This window comes from Halichoerus grypus, chromosome 2 (assembly GCF_964656455.1).
Source record: "Halichoerus grypus chromosome 2, mHalGry1.hap1.1, whole genome shotgun sequence".
Lineage (NCBI taxonomy): Eukaryota > Metazoa > Chordata > Mammalia > Carnivora > Phocidae > Halichoerus > Halichoerus grypus.
The window spans coordinates 170,061,692-170,082,313 of record NC_135713.1 but is presented as its reverse complement, the minus strand read 5'-3'; the positions used below and the strand labels follow the sequence as shown (position 1 = coordinate 170,082,313).

Genomic DNA, 20,622 nt, shown 5'->3' with positions numbered 1-20,622 from the left:
TACTTGCAGAACAAACAGATCTCAAAAGCAAGGGGAACACATCCTTCATGGATGTCATTGCTCATGTGGAAACTACTTTATGGGGGTACTTCTGCCCCAACTCTGAAGGGTCTTTCAATATCTCTTTTTGGGTGATACATACAAGGTATCCTCAGGATTCTTAGGCTCTCTTCTTCCATCCTCAGTTCTCAAATGCGTCCCACCGCACCCCATGCATTTGAATTTGACTCAATAACCACTCACTCGACCGAAATCTCAGTGTAAGTTTACTGTCCTCCTAGTGGTAGCTAGGTAGAATTGCAGGCACAGGGACAAAAAGGGAAGGGGCTCACTTTCAAAGCCAAACCTGATAAGGGGAGGGGGGGGACCCAGATGCCTCGGGGACCAGGCAGATACTACAAATAAATGAACCAGACCGGGCGAGAGAGCACCAGCCCTATGGAAAGAGATAACTCCTACTGAGTTCCAGCTGATTGTCTTCTGAAAATGCATGTCAGAGCTGCCTTAGCTTCGGATTGTCTACGAGAGGCCAGAGACTCTGATTTTAACGGGAAACCTTGTGATTTTTAGATGCTGGTTCAATTTCCCTGAAAACACTAGGTGAGCTAAATAAAGCAGACGCTCCGCCAGTTTTAAAGCTCTTCTGCACAGAGGGGGCCTGTTGTTTCCCGTAACTGCCACTCACCAGCCACCACTGGCAACTGCAACAGAGGCCACCAGCTATGCACACACAGCTCCAGAGCCTTGGAGAACACCTAACACTACGGGAGGCAAGGGGAGGGGGAACGGAAGGCTCCGAGAAGCCGAAGAGCCGAGGAGCCAGCCGGGGACGGCAGCAGGCACTAAATGGCCGACTGCTCCTGCAGGAAACCTTCAGGGCCTGGGAGGCCTTTGTCTGTCTCAGCAGCCAGGGCTGCTTCTCGAAGGACTTCCAAGTGTTCCTCAGCAGCTGACAGTGACTGGTCAATCCAATCCAGGCCCCCGGTCAGGTGGCAGGCATTCCTGGTCACCAGCACCAGATGACTGACCGACAGGAGCAGGGCAGTTGTCCTAGAAAAAGCAACAGGATCGGTTTCCCCGGGAAAGAAGGGATTTTGCACCAAAGCCCACACGGACAGACTCTAGTCTGGTGTTCCCCAAACTGGAGGCCCTTCGCCGGAAGGCTGGGGAGTAATGAAAATAAATCTGGGAATGGCTGGTTTCAGCAAGGTTTAACCGAAGCCTTCTCTGGGCCTTAAACGTGCATGATAAAGCTCTCGGGAAAGAATACAATGTGCCATGGCTCACTAACTTATTTAAGACTGGGGAGCCCGTTTTCTGCAGCACACCTATGAACATCTCCTGGATGAGTGTTTTGTGGGACAGCTTGGATCTAGTCAATTGGATGAGCACATCCCCAACTGCTGCCCACTCAAAGACAAGAAGGCTAGACATACCCCTGCCTGAGGCAACCCTTGTGGATTTTGAATCAATAAGGCCCCAGGCTGGTTTACACCACTCTAAAAACAAAATTTAATTCAAAACCAAATTGAGGGGGAGTGGGTTTTTTTTTTTTTCCCAGTATTGGAAGATTCCCCGTAGAATATCATTCATACAGTGCATGTGCATGATGCATTTGGGAACCTATCACACAGTACCAGCCCAGGGACACAGCGGGGCAGCAATAAGAGCGGGACAGAAAAGCCAACCTAAGCAGTGTGAGCCACTGTGTCTCTGACAATCATCACACACAACAGCTCTAGGAAATAGTCATATACATCCGAGAGACAAAAGAATCTGGTTTCTTTTAATGGGTTTGCATCTGGTAGAGGAACGTAATTTCAAAAGCCTAAGGGTGCCCGGTGTACTAGGGGAGGATCGTGAGAGGGGAGGGGTCCCGGGTATGTCCTGTGGAAGGTGAGCACAGCTTGAGCTGACCAGTCCCCTTCCTTCCCCTTGCCCTGCTCACCACCTGCCCCACCCAGAGACTGGGAAGCACTCACAGCTGGGGTGTGTCTGCTTCCGGGGTCCAAGGAGCAGAGGCAGACGATGGGAGAAAGTGGGAGGGAGGGAAGGTGCAGATAGGACTTAGCGCGGCCAGATGTTTTAGTGTAAAAATTCAAAAGCTAAGACTGGCTCTCCCCAATCCCAGGTTTCAGGGAGAGCACGGGGCCTCTCTCACCATTCACACTGCAATGAATGGTGCCCAAAGCCCGGGTAGCTCTGGGAGCCCAGCAAAACAGCCCTCTCCACAGCAACCCAAACAGCAAACCTCACAGGTGTGATAAAACGGGGAGCTTCCAGCATGAGAAGCCGAATGGCCCCTCCACCACTCTCACCGGGCATCCAGGAGCTTGGGGTCCAACGGAGGGTACATCGATCTCACCACATCGTCCACTCTGTGTGGAGGCAAAACGTTTTCAGAACTTCACTTTCCTTCTGTCTTTTTCTCCTTCCTCCCTTCCTACCTCTCCTTGTCCCGATTCTTCTCTCCTGATCTTCGAGCCCCCACCTTTGGTGATTCCTTCTCTAACGGCTTTTGCATTCTCAGACAGACTTAAACAGAAAGACTTCTGGTTCAGTTGAGAGAATATTTTGTTTTCTGGTTTCAAGTCCCCAGAGCTTAAAAAGTGTAAGTTCACACATCTGGAATGATGCTCGAGATATGCTACTAAATTAAAGAGGCAAGCTGCGGAACACTATATAAAGGTTTGACCGATCCGCTTGCATGAAAATGAGTAAACAAAAGCTATGGCATGCAGGAGTGGGGTAGAGTGCAGGAACACTCCCCATTCACTAGTGTCACCTCCAGGGATTGGGATGGAGTGGAATTAGGGGTTCCTTCACTTTCCAGATACTCTATCTCTACAGTGTTTTAACTTTTATAAGTATTATTACTATTGTGTTTTAAAAAATGGTGGAACATAGTTATATAGAACACTAAAAAAAACCCTACAAGTTTAATTTGGGTTCAAACTGCTTCATTGGATTCCCCTTCCATTACGGTACAATTCATGGTTAATTTTTTTTTAAACCAAGTTCAGAAAGGAACTACTATTCATTCTGATTTGCAGGGTTCAAGATTTTCATCCAAATCCTTGCTCCTGGACCACTTGATAGTCAGGAAGAAAGAATAATGATGCATTGTTTGATTGTGAAAAGCACTTGAAAATAGATGCTCTCCAGTGTTCTTGTCTCGGGGCTGGTGAGGACATGCAGAGGAACGTGGGCTGCTGTCTTCACGGCCCCTTTCTCTGTAGTGCCCTGAAGCTGAAGCCACTGGCCTCGAAACTCATATGCTATCAACACGTTATGTGAAATAAATGGAGCAAGAAAAACAATGGGGACAAAAAAACGGCCAGAAGTAGAAAGATGTGTAAAGGCAAAAAGATAAAGCAAGGACACGGATTGAATTATGGCACGGAGCATTCTAGAAGTAGTCCAAGGGGCTCGGTAGGAGGGGCCAGAGTGCACTGGGTTAGGTGTGCCCTCTGAGCCATGCCACACCCTCCCTCTGGCACCAGGGCTAATCCTCACGGGAAGCACGATGAAGGTGGGCAGAGATGAGCAGTGCAGAGTCTCCACCAACAATGGGTGGCCAGTGGAATGCCTGGTGCTTGCCCAGAGCCTGGGCTGGAGGGCCTTCTGGCCAGGCTGATGCAAGTCCTATAGCTACACCCACCCGGGCCAGCTCCATAGAAAGCCAACAACTGTTCTGGGCTGAGTCCCTCCCCCGGATTCTCTCCCTCCCACTTTCTCAACTCACTGAACGCCCTGGACAGAGTTCAAGTGCACCAACTCTCATATTCCTTCAGAGGGCTGGTTCCTCGTGATCTACCCGAGGCCATGCAACCAGGAAACCGAGAGCCCCTGGAACTCACAGCGAGGCCACCATTCGCACCAGGGGTGTGGAGGCACCCTGCTGACTGAGAAAACAGCCCGGGCGGGGACAACGCCCAACTCAGGCACATCCACATACCGGCCACCAGGTGGCAGCACAAACTCAGTATCACCCTTCTCCCTAAGAAAAGGGCTATTTCTCCACAAAGTCAAGCCCAAATGAGGGGGTGTAGTTGTTGATTGCCTCCCACATGGGATTTTGCAGACAGCCTGGAATTTCAGAGATCTGAATGAAGTATGGCTTCACCTCCCCTACCCCCACCCACCAGGTCCTGGAGGCTACTGGCTGGGCTATGGCTGGGGCAGTGGATGACAGGGAGGTAGCAAGGAGTGGGTCCCCGAAACTAGTCTCCTGTACAAATACGGCTGGGGCGGGGCATAGCCAGCAGGTCACTGCACAGAGAGGTGGACACCAGTGGGAAATGTGCCTACTGGTCCAGAGCCTGGGAAGGAGGGAAGCAGGCAGCCCCAGCTGGTATGGGGCTAAGGGAGAGGAAGCAACCACAGTGGGATCTGCAGAATGGACTAGAAGCGTCGGCACTAGTCACATGCTAGAATTCCCCAAAAAGCCGACTGGAGGGGGCCTGCGGGAGGTGGGGGGAACCTTATGAGACCACCCTGGCTTGCTCTCTCAGTATCTAAACCCTCCTGGATGCTCTGTAAATGTCTGGCACACGAGTAACTAAAGTTGTCTATGTGGTTTCTTCAAGGAGCCTGGCCCACCTGTCACCTCAGCTTCTGGCCCCTCCCTCCCCCTACCGCACAAACCCCCCCCCCCCCCCCGCCCTGTGGAGTGTGGGGACCTCAAGGCCCACCAGCTCACCTGGGGCTGATCCGCTTGGCCACTACGATGATGTCACTGACACTGGCTGAGGTCTTCATCTTGGCCCCGGAGCCCATTGTCATGGCAACAAGTTTTTCTGTCAGAGTGTGACAAATCTAACACAGCAGGGAAGAGAGAGGTGATGAGGGGTACCCTAGCCCCCCAAGAGCGTCTGCCACTCCCACAAACAAATATGGCCCCTGCCTTGGGTTCCATCCCACACCCCGGGGCCCCTAATCTAGTAGGCAAGTTGAAGTCAAAAGCACACAGAGACAAGAGGAGGAAGAGGCAAAAGCAGAGAACGAGGCCCGGTGAGGAGGGAGGGGTGGGAACCTCAGAGCAGGGTCAGCGTTTTGGCTTAGAGAAGTCTAAGCCGAAATAATCTGTCTAAGAAAAATCATGTGCTCTAATTTCACCTTCTCGTTTCAGGGGAAAAACCTACTTTCTCTTTCTATTCCTTCGCCTCATGGTTTAGTCTTCCAGAAGGTTAAATCTCTCCAGCAGGGCACCCTCAGAAACACCCTCTGGACAAAGGGCAACTGTTCCCTTGAAGCACATCCTCCAAAAGCGGCACTCAGTTCAACAATTTTCTAGGGTGATACTTAGCATGTTTGTCAACAGGACGATGGTGAAAGGATCTTCAAAAAAAGCAGGGAAAACGCAAGACTATGACACGAGGCCACCCCAAAAGCTTTGTTTCCTCCCTTGCACACCTCGATGTTAGAACCTCGATGTGCTTCTGTCCCTGGCAAGTAGGTTCCATGACCTGCCTTATACTTGGGGCTGGAAAGGAGAGCAGAAAGAAGGCCAAGAGCCCACAGGGACCCAAGGGCACGTGGCCAAGCAAAAGGGACATCAGATCCCAGGGCCTCTCCTTGGATGGGAGACTCAGGATGGGCCATTGATTCTAATCCAGTAGGATTCCCTTCCTGCTGACTTATCCCCCACCTCAGCTGTCACCTCCTTCTCTAATAGGCCCTCACAGGGACAAAACCCAGCGCCAGGACCCATCCTAGCTGGGAGACGGGAGTGGAATACAGCATTATTGCTTACTCATTAGACCTATCTATCTGTAACCATATCTACACCCAAAGAGCTTCTTGGAATTAAATAATCCTGGACTTGATGACAACAATTTCCTACTAGGCACTCCTCTGACCCCCAAGAGAGACAGCTAAAGGAGAGGTGGGATGAAAGACTTTTTTAGCTTATTTATTTATTTATTTGTAGGCTCCATGCCCAGCCTGGAGCCCAACACCAGGCTTGAACTCACACCCGTGATATCAAGACCTGAGCTGAGATCTAGAGTCAGACGCTCAACTGACTGAGCCACCCAGGCACCCCAAAAGGCTTTTTCATATGTTGTACTGAATGACAGCGAAGAAACGATAAAGCTGTCTTTTTGGAAATGTTGAATAATTACTGGACAAAAAGATAAATGTGTGGTTTCCCAAGTTACTGAGAGGAAGAACACAACAATATCTGCAACTGGCCAAATATTTCACTATTATTATTATTCTATCAGGCAAGAATTGAAAAACAAATGCTAAAACTATAAAAATTACCCCAAACTATAAAACCTAGCCAAAATGCAAATTGGATGCAATTTTCCACCCAGTCGTGGAGGCGGCAAGAATTAGAGAAAAACCAATCTGCCTTCAAGTACTCATGGTTTGGATTTTTCAACACTGATTGTCCCATTCGGCAGACTACTGTCCCAGCAAGAAAAGGCCAGTGAGGAACTTTCTAGTAACTGGAGAAGTCCAGACATGGAACTCAACTCGCTGAGCAAAGGGCCGAGCTCTCTGTTAATGAAAGGAAGTGCCCGGGGAGGGGGTGGGGAGCCCCGCTCCCCCTCGGCAGCCACACAGACTTCCCCAATGGGTGAAAATGTGGCTAGTGACCACCTACGCGGTCACTGTATTAGGAGGACCAGGTAAGACAAAACCTTTGAAAGGGTGTGAGCGCTAAAGTGTAACAGACCATCCAGGAGGGAGTAGAAACAGTAGAAATTCCAAGTGTCAGGCATGTTTTTAAAAAGCCTCTTGCACGGTTCGGTGCCCTTCCTAGAAAGATCCCTTTCAACAGTCTGTGCACGGGGGTGCTTTGATGACCCCCCCTTACGTCATGAGAAATCAAAAGTATTACCTTCAAGATGGCAATGCAGTGGGACATGAGACCCCTGGGGAGACAAGAAGAATCTGTCAGTGCTTCTCTATTGAGGCCCCCCTGGCTCCCACCACCAACTCTGCCCCCATCTAGCTCTGACCCACCTGGACACCACCCAAAGCAGGAATGCCTCCAGGTTCAACTGAACAATTCCAGGAGCTAAATGAGGAGGCACCTCTTTCCTTCCCTTTCCCCCGCCCACGTCCAGCTGCCTCTTCCAGGTAGCGCTCACTTGTCAAGTTATGCTTTCTGAGCTTCTGACGCTGTTCCCTCCAGCCCAGGTGTCCTTCCCCTTATCCTCAGCCTGGTGACCACCTCATCTTTCAAAACCCAGGTCAGAAGGCACCCATTTTGTGGTAGCCTTCACGAGAGCCCCCTCCACCTCCACATCCCAGGCAGCTCTAGAGATCACCAACACTGTGTGCCCACGGCACTGTGCGCAGGGACCTGCTCTCGCTTTGGATACTGTAATGAGTAGAATTCTGTCTCTCCCACCGGTTTAATATCTGCAGTAGCTGCCCCAGTGTCCCACACATAATGCCCCCACACATCTGCCCAGTAATGATAAGGGCTCGGAGCAGCATACAATTCTCAACATGTAGAGGCTCCTGCTGGATAGAGGGACCCCTGAGGGATCCTGAAGACAAAGGCTTCATCCGTGGAGCCTGCGTACCAAATTCACAGGCACCCCAGGGATAACCCAGGCACAGCAGGGTGACCTTGTAACGAGTTTTGCCGGACATCTGTGGGCTTCAGTGTTTAGGTCTACAAAATGGGGGCCGGGGGCGGGGGGACAGACACTGTCATATCTGATTCCCCACCCCCCACCCCATGCTGGGGGCAATGAGCAGCAAGTGGCCCAGTGCTCCCGGATGCCCAGTAGTGCTTGGCAAAGGAAGCCAGAAAAGAGCACCCAGAAGCCCCATGTGCCATCCTCAAGGAGTGGAGCAAACAAATGGTCCCTAAGGCCTTACGAGGCATCTTCAATCCAGTCTTCATTCTCCAGGATGGCCTCGATGTGGGGGTTGGTGATGACCACATCGTCTAGTTCTAGCTCAGACGGCTCCGACTGGGTCTCCATGGCGCCAATGAGGTCCACAATGGGCCTGGAAGGAAAAGCCCAGGAGAGTAGTTTCAAGATGGGTGGCTGTTGCTGACCCTCTCCTCACTGAGGCCCACGTATCCCCCAGCAGGATGTAGAAAGTTAGTAAGTTAAAGCACTGACCTCATGTCCTGGATCCAAACCTAACCCTAGTGGGACTGCAAGTGTGGGCAGGACACATGGCTAGAGGTGAGTCAAGGAGGCAGGCAGGGGTGCAAAGAAGAAGAGTGAAGCAGACTGAGATGAACCACTAAGAGAAAGAGCAGAACCACAGCCATAAATACAGAAATGTATTAGACAAGGCTGTTCCTTCTGCACAAAATAACATCCTTTTTAAACTTATTTTCCCCTTGGGGAGCCTGGGTGGCTCAGTCAGTTAAGCGTCCAACTCTTGCCTCAGCTCAGGTCTTGATCTCAGGGTCGTGAGTTCAAGCCCTGCGTTGGGCCCCATGCCCAGGTTAAAAAAACAAAACAAAAAAAAACATATTTTCCCTTCAAGCCTACCTGATACTGAGAAGCTGAAGTTCCTGTTACCCAAACCTACCTGGTCTGCAGAATCATTCTCGGGAAGGACTGGAAGGACGCTGGTCTGCATAACCCCACCCCCTCCTCATTCTACAGGAGAAGTGGCAGAAGTAACAACACCCACTTTACAACAAGGTTCTTTATAACATGAGACGCCATAGCCTTCCGTTCAATAGCAGAGCTTTCCTGGGTCATATAAACGGGCATTTACAAATTATTCACCACCTGACAGAGACACTGATAGGATTCAGTAAAAGGGTAAGAGAAACTAAGGGTTAGTTGTCATGGTCCCTTAGGGGTCTACCAATTAAAATATCCCTAAATGGAAAATAAGATCTTGCTCATAAAATCTATTGCACACAAAATGCATTATGAAGAAATCTGCGCAAAGAAGGAGAACGTCCCATGCAGGGATTTCACAAAATTGAGCATCCGCTGCTTCCCTGTGTGGCTGGAGTGCAGGCATGGGGTTTCTGTTCCTATGCCTTTGGTTGGATTGTGCTAGGTGAACACGTTCAGGGAATCTCTCCTTAGCTCAGTGACAGAGTCAGAGAAGGCTCAGGACATCGCTAAAGCTCCAAGGTCTCTCTTGGAAATGAAGCCTTCAAGTACCATTTTAGAGACAAAAAGCTGAGCTCGAGCTGCCCAGTGCCAAACTTCTTGGGCCCCTCTCTCCTCCGGTTGCTGGAGCCCCTGGCGGAGCCCACCTCTGCTCCCTGCCCTCCCCGGGCCCACTCACTTGGAATCGTAGTGCTGCAACAGGTCTCGAGGCCGGCAATAACGCTGCCTGCACACCATCACCAAGGCTGCAAACGAGGCCAGGAAGATGGTGGCCAGCACGCCTATCGCAACAATCACCACAGTCTCCATGCTTCTGGGGGGCTCCCTCCGTCCCCGTCACATCCCCAGCATGGGCTAAATCTTAGAAGACACAAGGGCAGAGGAGGCCTTCATAAAGAAGCAGTGAAAGAGAGTGGGGGAGGGGGGTCTTACCTGCTGTGGGGGGCATAGAGAGCCAGGTTCCCCCAATTCACCTGCAGAGACCAAGTTACCTGCTGGGGGTGGGGGGCACAGAGAGCCTGATTCCCCCAAGTCACCTGCAGAGACCTGAGGGCCTGAATAGAATCAAGATGCATTTTATGTCCTGCCCCAAATTTGCCTTTTGTTTAATTAAGAGTTTGCCACCTGCCAGACCAGGATGGCCTTTTAAATCTGGACAAAAGGACACATTTTAACTAGCACTATTGTTTCACATCTCCACCAAGTGCATGAAAGAATATCCTCCTAAGAAGGGGAGGATGGCATTTACTGAGAATCTCCTCTGTGCCAGGCACTTTGTGTGTTAACCCTGAAGTAGGTATTAATAGCCCCATTTTACCGTTGAGAAAACTGAGGTTCGGGGAGGTTAAGTAATTTGTCCAAGTTTCTGTAGTCAGAAAGTAGAAACCCATCCACTTAAAGTGAGATGGGCATTCACCTCCCTTTTCCTTTCTAAGGAGGGAAGAAGATTCTAAAAATTCTGGAAAGGGATTTGACTGTCAGTTTCAGTGCTGGAAACTTACAACTGGTGTTAAAGTGTTCTTTGCCTACTGCCTGTTTTCACTCAGGAGGTTCTTCCACACCTATTTTAGACTACGGCAGAGGAACAAGGGCACCTCAGAGAAGTATGTATTCGTTGCAGGATCCTACTTCTGTGCCTTTGAGCAAGTCTCTTCCCCTTGTCTGGGCTTTAATTTCTCCACCTGCAAAAGAGGGGCTTTGATCTAGGAGTCCAGGACGATGGACTTACTCTATACTACATGTCTCTGAGGGTCCAAATGTTCCCGGTTGTCATTCAATAAGTATTGGTCATCTGTTAGGCACCAAGTACTAGGCAGGATTCTGAAGACTGGAGATAAATAAGACATGGACCCCAAACCTTGAGGAGGGAGAAAGAGGTGGGCAGGAGGACAAATGTTTGCTGTTCGCTTGTCAACCTCTTCCCCAGCTCCTCAAATCCGTGTCTATGCCACATGGCAGGGTACACAGACAAGAGATAACTGTACTTGCATGACATTTTCTGGGCAAGCCTTCTTCACAGGGCAGGTGACATTTGAGCTGGGTTTTGAAGGATGAGTAGGAGTTTGCCGGGTGGACAGTATGCCAACTTGGTTGGCTCAAAGCCAAGGAGGCCCTTCTCAAAGCTTCCACAGAGCAGCTGGTCTACCACCTCAAACTCACTTGCCCAGGAGGGTGAGAAGGCTAGGGTCGGTCTCTTTCATTTCTGTATCTCCCGTGGGGGGTTGGGGAAGGCAGGAGGTAATCCTCAGGGTCTGCCTCAATTTCTCCAGATGTGTGTTTCTCTACACCGTCCCTCCTAAAGGGCTACCTGCTTTAGCCCTTTTTCTTTCCTCCTCTCATTTCTGTGTCTCTGTCTCTGTGTCTCTCCTCCATTTTCCTCTCCAGACATCTTACCCCCTCCCCCTGCGCCATGGCCTCCAAGACCACCCGCTTTGTTTCCTCTCTTCCCGCGGCCATTTGAGTGTGTTTCTCTGAGGCGGACGAGCTTTCTCTGAGTTTTGGCTACCTTACTCCGGGATTTGTCTGGTCTCGGTTTCTTGGGGGGGGTGGATGTCCCCCACCCTCTTCTCCATGGGGTTCTAAGTCCACCAGTATAAAATAGCCCCAAGCCCCTACCTCCTCCCCTCTGCCCGACCTCCTCCCCTCTGCCCGACCACCCAGAACAGCCGCCCGGACACCCAGGTCGGAGGAAGGGAACCCCACCCGGCGCGGCGCGGGGCTCGCAGGGTTCCCAGGCGCGCAGCTCCAACTTTGCCCAACTTGTGGGCGGCCCTGCTGCGCCGCGAGGGCTCCGCGGCCCCAACAAAGGGGCGGCCGGCCCGGGGCCCCTCTCCTCCCCAGGTATCAGCCCCAATCTCCGGGCGCCCCCCCCGGCCCCCCGCGCGCCCGGACCCCCTGGCTCCCGCGGCACCGGGGCGCGGCGAGGCCCACCCACCTCAGGCCGTGGCCGCAGGACGCATCCCCGGGGGCGCTCCGGCCGCCCGGCCCCGCCGATGGCAAAGTCCGGGCGCGGGACTCGCGGGCGGCTCCTGCGAGCGGGGCATGCCGGGAAGGAGCTGGGCTGTCCGAAGGAATCAAGATAAAGTCCCCGGGCGCCAACCCCCTGGTGGGGGGGGGGGGGGGGCGGGGAGGGCGGCCGCTGCATCCAAATCCCCCGCTGCCAGGCGCCGCCGTCCCCGCCGGGCCCGGGGGGCAGGCCGGGGGTTGGGGCGGAGGGAGGCCCTCACTCAGCCACCCAGCAGGCGCTCCCCGAGCCCAGGCCGGGCAGAGGGAGGCCGCCGGGTCCTTGCCACTCCCCCCACCCCACCCCTGCCGGCTGGCCATCCGGTGGGGCTGCGGAGACCAAGCGGATTCCACAGTGGGCTGGTCAGGAAGCCAGTCTGATCTTACACACTGTGGTTTAAATCCTAGCTCTGCCACTCGCTAGCTGCGGACAACTTATTTCATTTCTTTGTGCCTTGGTTTCCTCATCTGTAAAGTGGGGCCGCCACTTGTAGGCATGCTCAGAGCTGCCTGGCCCAGGGTAAATGCGAATCAGTGAGAGCTCTCATTACAGACTCACCCACACTGGGCATAGAGCAGGCCCACCCCAAACAGTTGCTGTGCCAGGGACAAGCATAGAAGTACAGGACCCTGGCAGGCTGTCCTGCCCCTTCTGTTGGCACTCTACTCTAGGGACCCAAGGGAACCCACATTATTCCTTCACAGCCCCCACTCTGCAAACAGCCATCCCTTGGCCATCCCTCAGGGGTAAAGATGCCCACCCCAAGAGGTACAGGATGCCTAGAAGGATGGAGGTCCACACAGGCTCTGGAAACAGGCTGGGGCTTTTGGGGCCGACTCTTTTTTCCAGAGTCCAATGACCCAGGAGGATGCTCTAAAAGGAGGCATGAGCTCTAGATGGTCATTCCCCTTAGCCTTCAAACTCCTAGCCCTGTAAGGAAGAGACAGGACCCGAGTGAGGCCAACTAGAGCCTAGAGCTTAAGGCAGAGACCCAATCAACCAATCTGAGGTCAGTATTGGTGACAAGTACCAAAGGATGCACACTAGGTCCTGGGCAACTTAATGCAGGCTCTGCAAACTCGTCACCCCTAAGCCACATGCAGCCCACAGAGGTGGGTTGTTGTTTGTTTTTTCTGATTTACAGTTAACATCAAACTAGCTGCCCACATTTTAAAAAATCAAGAATTTCACTTACACCTACAGATGTCCAGCTTCTCTGGGAAATTCATAAGATCTCTCAAAATGCAACCCACATTCATTTGGGAGTAACGATAAGTAGGAGAGGGGCGGCAGCTGTCCCCAGGAATGCTCTCCTGGCCCACCACCTTCCCCACTGCATAGCATGCCTGCACATGCATTCACAGCTCACCTGTTTTGTTGAGAGCCTGGCAGAGTGAGCAGCTGTGGTTTCCCACTACCGGCACTTAGGGACGGGAAAGCTGAGGGGTGATTTTGCTACCCTCTAAAGTGCTTTCGTGGAGCAAGAATTCCTGTCCCCTTCCGAACTAAGAAGGGGCTAGGGGTCTGGGACTTCAGAGGGAAGGAATGTAAGTTGCAGGGCAATAAGAATCAGAGATGTTTGGTGATTAGATGTTTGCCAGGCCTTAAAGATGGATCAATCAGATAAAATTTATCTCTGTGGGGTGCCTGGGTGGTGCAGTCAGTTAAGCGTCCGACTCCTGTTTTGTTTTTTGTTTAAGATTTTATTTACTTATTTGACAGAGAGAGAGTGAGAGATACAAGTAGGCAGACAGGCAGGCAGGCAGAGGGAGAGGAAGAAGCAGGCTCCCCATGGAACAGGGAGCCCAAAGAGGGGTTCAATCCCAGGACCCTGGGATCATGACTGGAGCCGAAGGCAGTCACTTAACCGACTGAGCCACCCAGGCGCCCCCGACTCTTGTTTTGGCTCAGGTCATGATCTCAGGGTCGTGGGATCGAGCCCTGCATCAGTTTCCATGCTCAGCATGGAGTCTGCTTGAGATTCTCTCTCCCTCACCCACTGTCCACCCCTCCCCACCCCCCGGCTCATGCTCTCTCTCTCCCTCTAAAATAAATAAATATTTTTAAAAGAAGTTATCTTTACTAACAATGCTTATTCTGGAGAGACCCTCCAATTTAGATTCTTCTGTGTAGTTAAGGGAGGGACAAAAGTTTCTCTTGAGCCCACAGGGTCTCAACTGCCTTCAGTTCAAAATAATCCACATGCCAAAGTGGCACATTGTGGGGGTCGGGGCCTGTCCTAAACCCCTTCAGCTCTATGTGTTTAAGGAAAATGGGCTTACAGCAAAGCAGCAACCATCAGAATGGGTGATTGGGGACAGTAAGTGTTTCCATTTCTTAAAATACTCTGTGAAGAATGGAGTGTTATTTTTGTCTTGGGTATCTAACATTTGGTGGCCTTGAGGTAAGAAAGCTAAACCACATGATAAAGAGATATAGATAGATAGATGATAGATGATAGATAGATAGATAGATAGATAGATAGATAGATAAATATAACAATATTACTCAGTCATAAAAAAGAATGAAATCTTACCATTTGTAACAATATGGAGGGCATAATGCTAAGTGAAATAAGTCAGTCAGAGAAAGACAAATAAATGATTTCATGCATAGGTGGAATTTAAGAAACAACAAAAATGAACAAAGAAAAAAAGAGACAAACCATAAAACAGACTCTTAAATACAGAGAACAAATTGACAGTTACCAGAGGGGAGTGCGGGGTGACCCAACCAGGTGGAGGCTGGCTGTGTGGGAATCTGAGGCAGAACAAAGGAGACAGAAGTTTATTGAGTAATACAAGGGAGCTGAGCAGGACAGCGAGGGAGAGACCATCTGCCAGGGGGCAGCGTTGAGGGCTGTAGTTAAGGGGGAACGTGAGGAGGTATGGGAACGAATGGTATTTTCCTTTTTTGCTATCTGTGTCCAGGTGTAAGTAACCAGCTAGGGCTTATGGCTATTTTGGTATCTGTGTCCAGGTGTAAGTAACCAGCTAGGGCTTATGGCTATTTTTTTAAATTAATTTATTTATTTGAGGGAGGGAGGCAGAGGGAGAGAATCTTCAAGCAGACTCCCTGCTGAGCACGGAGCCCAACTTGGGGCTTAATCCCATGACCTTGAGATCATGACCGGAACCAAAACTAGGAGTGGAACGCTTAACCAACCGAGCCACCCAAGCACCCTAGGCTTATGGCTATTTTGAGGTGGGTCTCCTAAAGGACCTGTCTGTGCTCAGCCCAGTGGTCACTGCGGCCCTTCTACCCCACTCAGCTTCTAGTGCTCACGTCAGTTGCCTAAAAGCAACTTCTAAAGGGAAGTGGGTGGGGGCATGGGTGAAATAGGTGATGGGGATTAAAAGTACACTTGTCATGATGAGCAGAGTACTATATGGAATTGTTGAATCACTATATTGCACACCTGGAATATAACACTCTGTTTATTATACTGGAATTTTAAAAAAATGAAGAAGAAAAGAAGGAAAAAAAGAAGCTAAACCACATGATCTCTTGTCGCCTCTTTCAGGTGTCGGGGAGAAAGAAATTTTCCTCTGTTCAGAATTCTTCTAGCTGGACTAAGAATTAAATTTACACAAGACAAATTAACAGGAGAAAAGCGAATTTACTTTCCTGTGCCTGGGGAATCCACACAGACATGAAGTTCCAAAGATAGGCAACATGATGTACAGGTGTCATTTTCAGATGTATGTCTTCCATGAGAAGGGTTGGGGTCTGGGGATGCAAAGGGGAGGAAGGCCATCAGCCTGAAAGTGAGAGGAGATGCTTGGAACACAGAAATCGCCCTGTTACGCAGACCAGTTTCTTAGGTAAAAAGAAATCTGTTAATAGCTCTCTTCCTGGTACAGACTCTCCTTTCCGATGTAAATTTAGACAGTTGAGGGGGCGGTAAAGAACTTTCCTGAATCTGCTGGGTTTGGATTGCTTTTAACTCAAAATAATCTTCATGCCAAAGTGGCCCGTCTTGGGGTGGCCTGCTCTAGGCCCCGACACAGGTCTAGGATTTTATGACTCTTGTAGGAGAAATATAAAAGAAAACATTAACCTTGGGGAGTTTATAACACAAGTAGGAAAGACTGAAGGGGAGTAGAATTTGTCATCCCCAAATATGCCTCTTTGGCATAAGGATTAATTTAGGCTGATTATTTTTAAGAAATAGCAGACACAGGAGAAGCTCTGAAAACCGACTAGGAATCGCCCTTTTGTAAAAGAAACATACATTTATAAGGGAAATCTCCATTTGTTTTGAGGTTTTTTGTTGTTGTTTTGTTTGTTTTGTCTTGTTTTTTGGCTGGGGACAATATACTTTATTGATGATACATGAAAAGGTAGGGCTCCCCAAGTCCCTCCCCTTCTTCAAGGGGTCTGGGATGGAAACTGTGTAGAGGTCAGGAGATTCTCAGTGTGTCAGGGGTTGAGTTGGGGCAAGGAATCCCCAGCAGGGTCTCTCTCTTCCTCTTGCTCTCCCTGGGGCTGGTGGTCCAAGGGGCTCTTACTCCTTGGAGGCCATGTGGACCATAAGGTCCACCTCTTGGTTGCTATAGCCAAAGTCATTGTCATACCAGGAAATGAGCTTGACACAGTGGTCACTGAGGGCAGTGCCAGCCCCAGCATTGAAGGTGGAAGAGTGGATGTCACTGTTAAAGTTGCAGGAGACAACCTGGTTCTCACTGTAGCCCAGAATGCCCTTGAGGGGGCCCTCTGATGCCTGCTTCACCCTCATATTTGGCAGCTTTCTCCAAGCAGCAGTTCAGATCCATGACTGACACATTGTGGGTGGGGACATGGAAGTCCATGCTGGTGAGCTTCCCATTCAGCTCAGGGATGACCTTACCTACAGCCTTGGTGGAACAAGTAGAAGCAGGAATGATATTCTGGGCAGATCCTTGGACATCATACCACAACTTCCCAGAGGAGCCATCCATGGTCTTCTGGATAGGAGTGATGGCACGGACTGTAGTCAGTCTGTGGTCAGTCCCTCCAGGATGCCAAAGTTGTCATAGATGACATTGGCCAGAGAGGCCAAGCAGTTGGTGGTGCAGGAGACATTGCTGACAATCTTGAGGGCATTGTCATACTTCTCATGTTTCATGCCCATCAGAGCATGGAAATCAGCAGATGGGGAGAAATGATGACCCTCTTGGCCCCACCTTCCAAGTGAGCCACAGCCTTCTCCATGGTGGTGAAGACCCCAGTGGACTCTACAACATACTCAGCACCAGCATCACCCCATTTGATGTTGGCAGGATCTGGCTCCTAGAAGATGGAGAAGGACTTTCTGTTAGTAAGTATCCTGTTCTCAGCCTTGACTATGCCATTGAATTTACCATGGGTGGAATCACACTGGAACATGTAGATCATGTAATTGAGGTCAATGAAAGGGTCATTTATGGTGACAATATCCACTTTGTCGGAGTTGGGGTGCCTGGGTGGTTCAGTCAGTTAGATGTCCGACTTGATCTCACCTCAGGTCTTGATCTCAGGGTTGTGAGTTCAAGCCCCGCATTGAGCTCCACACCCAACTTAAAAAAAAAAAAAATCCATTTTGCCAGAGTCAAAAGCAACCCTGGTGACCAGGCACCCAATATGACCAAATCTGTTTACTCCAACCTTTACCATCATGTCTCTGGGACATGGCTTTCTCTGCTGTCAAATGGGGAGGAACAGAGACCCAGGAAATCTCCATTTGTAAGGGTGTCCTCCCTGTCCCAGGAAAAGAAGATGATTCTAAATCTATAAAAACTCTTATCATTGGGGAAGGCACCAGCTTAAATGTGCATAACATACCCTTGTTTACCGTGCTTTTCTGGGTAACCTTCCATAAGTGGTCTGGCTCCTGCCCCCTCCAACACATTTCTTTTGTCTTTTTTTTTTAAGATTTTACTTATTTATTTGAGAGAGAACACAAGCAGGGGGAGGGGCAGAGGGACACGCAGACTCCCCCTGAGTGGGGAGCCTGATGCCCAGGACCCTGAGACCATGACCTGAACAGAAGTCAGACCCTTAACCAACTGAGCCACCCAGGCGCTCCTCATTTCTTTTGTCTTTAGCTGGAGGTCGTATTTAAGGTGGTGGTTTGGGCCATTTCAGGGAGTTACCAGTTTTCCTGGGTGTCTCCCATGTGTACAGGAGGTATACATGTTATTAAACTTCTGTTTGTTTTTCTCCTGTTAATCTTTTTAATATATGGGGGTCTCAAGCAAGAATCTAGAAGGGTAGAGGAAAAATTATTTTTCTTCTAAGACCAAAACAAACAAATGGTGTAAATGCCCCAATTAACCACCCACTACTTAGTTGCAGGGAGGACAGGATAGTACTAAGGCTGTGCCAGCGCCTTTACTAGCCACCTCTCGTCCATCATTCTAGCAACTCCTGCCATCCCAATGCCCCTTGACGTCTCCCTGGACTGATCTGAGATAAACACTCAGTGTTCTTACTTGCAAGCAATCGAAACTGATTACCCTATGTAGAAAGAGGACTTGTTGAAATGACAGGAGGTGCCCACAGAATCAGCAGGAAATGAAAGACCCAGATTAGGAAATGGGCAGGTACCAAAGGGCTCCAGGGGCTGGGTGCAATGGCCCTGAAATGATCGTGACCCTCCCTTCAACTTTACCTTTCCTTCCATATTCAAAGTTGTGGGTAGGAACTCACCCCATCTGTCTCCAGTGTGGGAGGTGAGGCATAGGCAGTACCCTTCCTTCTGATACATCTGCATGCAAGGGGGTCTCCCCAAAAAAGGTAAGAGGGATGGTTACTGGACTGCTCCTCAGAATTCAAGCACCCTACATATGGCCTCTCCCCATTCAGTCTCAATGCCAAGCTGCAGCAAGGGTTTCCAAATTGAAGACTAAACCTGATGATTAGAGAGGAGAAGACAGCTGGTCAGAAATGGTGCTGAGGGATGGGGCACCTGGGTGGCTCAGTCGGTTAAGCATCTGCCTTTGGCTCAGGTCATGATCTCGCAGTCCTGGGATCGAGCCCTGCCATCAGGCTCTCTGCTCCCCCTCACTCTCCCTCTGTGCTCTCTCTGGCTCTTGCTCTCTCTCGCTCTCTCTCTCTCAAATAAATAAATAAAATCTTAAAAAAAGAAATGGTGCTGAGGGTAATATGGAGGAAAGAGACTTCCCACTGGCCAGTGGGTGCAAGCAAGGAGTGAACATTTGTTAAGCACCTATTATGTACCAGACACTAATTAGGCATCTTACATGCCTATCTCCTTTAATCTTCTCACCATCCCTGAAAAGTCAGTATGATTATGTTTGTAAGAAAGAAAATAGAAGGGCAAGGCAACCTACCTGAGCTCTTACAACTTGTTTAAGTGGTAAGGCCCTTCAAGATCCTTCTGGCTGGACTAAGAATCATTTGACCTGAGACAGATTAACAGGGAAAAAATCAAATTTCATTTCATATTTAGCGGGAGTCCACACAGACATGTAAATTCCAAAGACAGTCAAGTAAAATGAGATATATATGTCTTTCTGAACTGAGGAGAAGGGGGTAGGAGTCTAGGAATTTACAGGGAAGGAATGAAATTCACAGGAAGATGAAAAAGAGTACACGTTTGGTAAACAAATGTTTGGGCCACTCAGGAACAGTGGGACATGGAGGACTTTGATCAAACAGGCCTTGCCAGGCTCCTCCCTGTCTACCATACCCAGTTCATATCATAATGTATCTACCTATGTTGACAGCTCTCTTCCTGGCAGATCCTCTATCTAAATTCATTTTAGGCAGTTGAGGGGAAGTAAAGAGCTTTTCCTGAATCTGCTGGGCCAGAAGTCAAGCCCAGTACATATGATGGGTGACAGAATGTGGGGAGGAGCCCAACTTTTCCTCTAGACTAAGCCAAATCCCAGTGCTTGGGGCAGGAGGAGTCTAGGCAGAGCCAGAGACATCAAGACCCTCTCAGATCCCTGAGCACAGTCAACTCTCAGAGGGCAGTAGACAGACTGGAATCCTCACTCAGTTCTTTAGTCAGCTGGGTTGACAATTCCCCAGGACAACTGTGGGCTGGAAGAGGCTTGTGTCACCAGCCAGCATTTGTCCAAACCCTAATGGGGTTTGGGGAATGCCCAAACCTATCTTAGGATGCTTGTCCTGCATCTCCAGGATAGCAGGAACCTAGCAGAGAAGCCCAGGTCTGAGCAAACAGCCCCCAGATGGCCTTCAGTGCCCAGGCAACCCACTTCTAGTTACTCACCCAAGCAGCAGCCTCTCCATCCCCGTAGAGAGCCCAAGGCTGGTGGTATAGAATCCCACAAGAGACAGCTATGGAGAGAATGGGGGAGGGCTTGAGTGCCTCCCAAGTGGAGCAGATCAACCCCAGATCATTTCATAGAAGGCTGCTTTAGGACTGCTCACAACCTAAATCTGAGCAGGTGTACTTCAAGGAGTGGTCACTGGGTGTCACCTTTGCTTCCTAGGTATGTGCCCTCATCTGTGAGCTAATGCTGGGGCATGGTGGAAAGAGAAATTCCTTCTTTGAAACTCAGTTTACAGGCCTGACACCTTTTGTGTCTTCTATGAACCCCACAATGTCCTCACCCTTTTTATCCCCTGTCCCTCCGGGCTGACCTGGATGGCACCATCCGTCATGGAGTTGCTCCCTGGCCCCTCTCTCCTTGCTAGCTTGGAGCAGATACCAGCAGCTGGAGAAGATCACATGGCAAGATTGGCCTTGCTGTTGGTTCATGATCACAGACCATGAACAGGCACACATTGCTGGTGAGCCATCTGTCCACAGGGATCCAAGTCTCACTCTTCTATTCCTTTAGACAATGACTTCATATTGTCAACCCTCCCACATCCCTCTTGCACTCTCACTGTCTTCCTTCCAAAAGAAAAAGAAACAAGTACTGGCTTCCTCATCCTTTCACCATGAAATCTCTATACTTTCCAGTGTTCGTACACACCCTCTCTTCTTCCACTTCTGCTCTGAATCCAACCCTCCCTCCCTCCCACCTTCTCAAGATCCTGGATCCTTTGCCTTTTTCTACCTTCTTCTGAATTACTATCTCAGTCTATCCTGCTGAATTCCCATCA

The 20,622-nt window shown here is 50.1% G+C and overlaps 1 protein-coding gene and 1 pseudogene across 5 annotated transcripts; both read right to left on the bottom strand.

Moving 5' to 3' along the window:
• Positions 1 to 248: 248 nt before the first annotated feature.
• On the bottom strand, positions 249 to 11,643 carry TMEM98 (transmembrane protein 98). 5 transcript variants are annotated; one of them, XM_078063522.1, is made up of 8 exons: positions 11,494 to 11,612; positions 10,288 to 10,416; positions 9,238 to 9,419; positions 7,846 to 7,977; positions 6,851 to 6,884; positions 4,703 to 4,818; positions 2,319 to 2,378; positions 249 to 1,050 (listed from the first exon to the last, which is right to left on the bottom strand). In XM_078063522.1, exons 3-8 carry the CDS (start codon positions 9,366 to 9,368, stop codon positions 843 to 845), a joined length of 681 nt encoding a protein of 226 aa, XP_077919648.1. In that variant the 5' UTR covers positions 9,369 to 9,419; positions 10,288 to 10,416; positions 11,494 to 11,612; the 3' UTR covers positions 249 to 842. The 5 variants fall into 5 exon arrangements, with proteins under 5 accessions (XP_077919648.1, XP_077919655.1, XP_035978688.1 ...); XM_078063529.1 differs by lacking the exon at positions 9,238 to 9,419 and adding an exon at positions 8,097 to 8,223 and having other exon boundaries at positions 11,494 to 11,610; XM_036122795.2 differs by lacking the exon at positions 10,288 to 10,416 and having other exon boundaries at positions 11,494 to 11,643.
• Positions 11,644 to 15,648: 4,005 nt separating this feature from the next.
• Positions 15,649 to 16,953, bottom strand: LOC118554942 (glyceraldehyde-3-phosphate dehydrogenase pseudogene; annotated as a pseudogene).
• Positions 16,954 to 20,622: the final 3,669 nt, after the last annotated feature.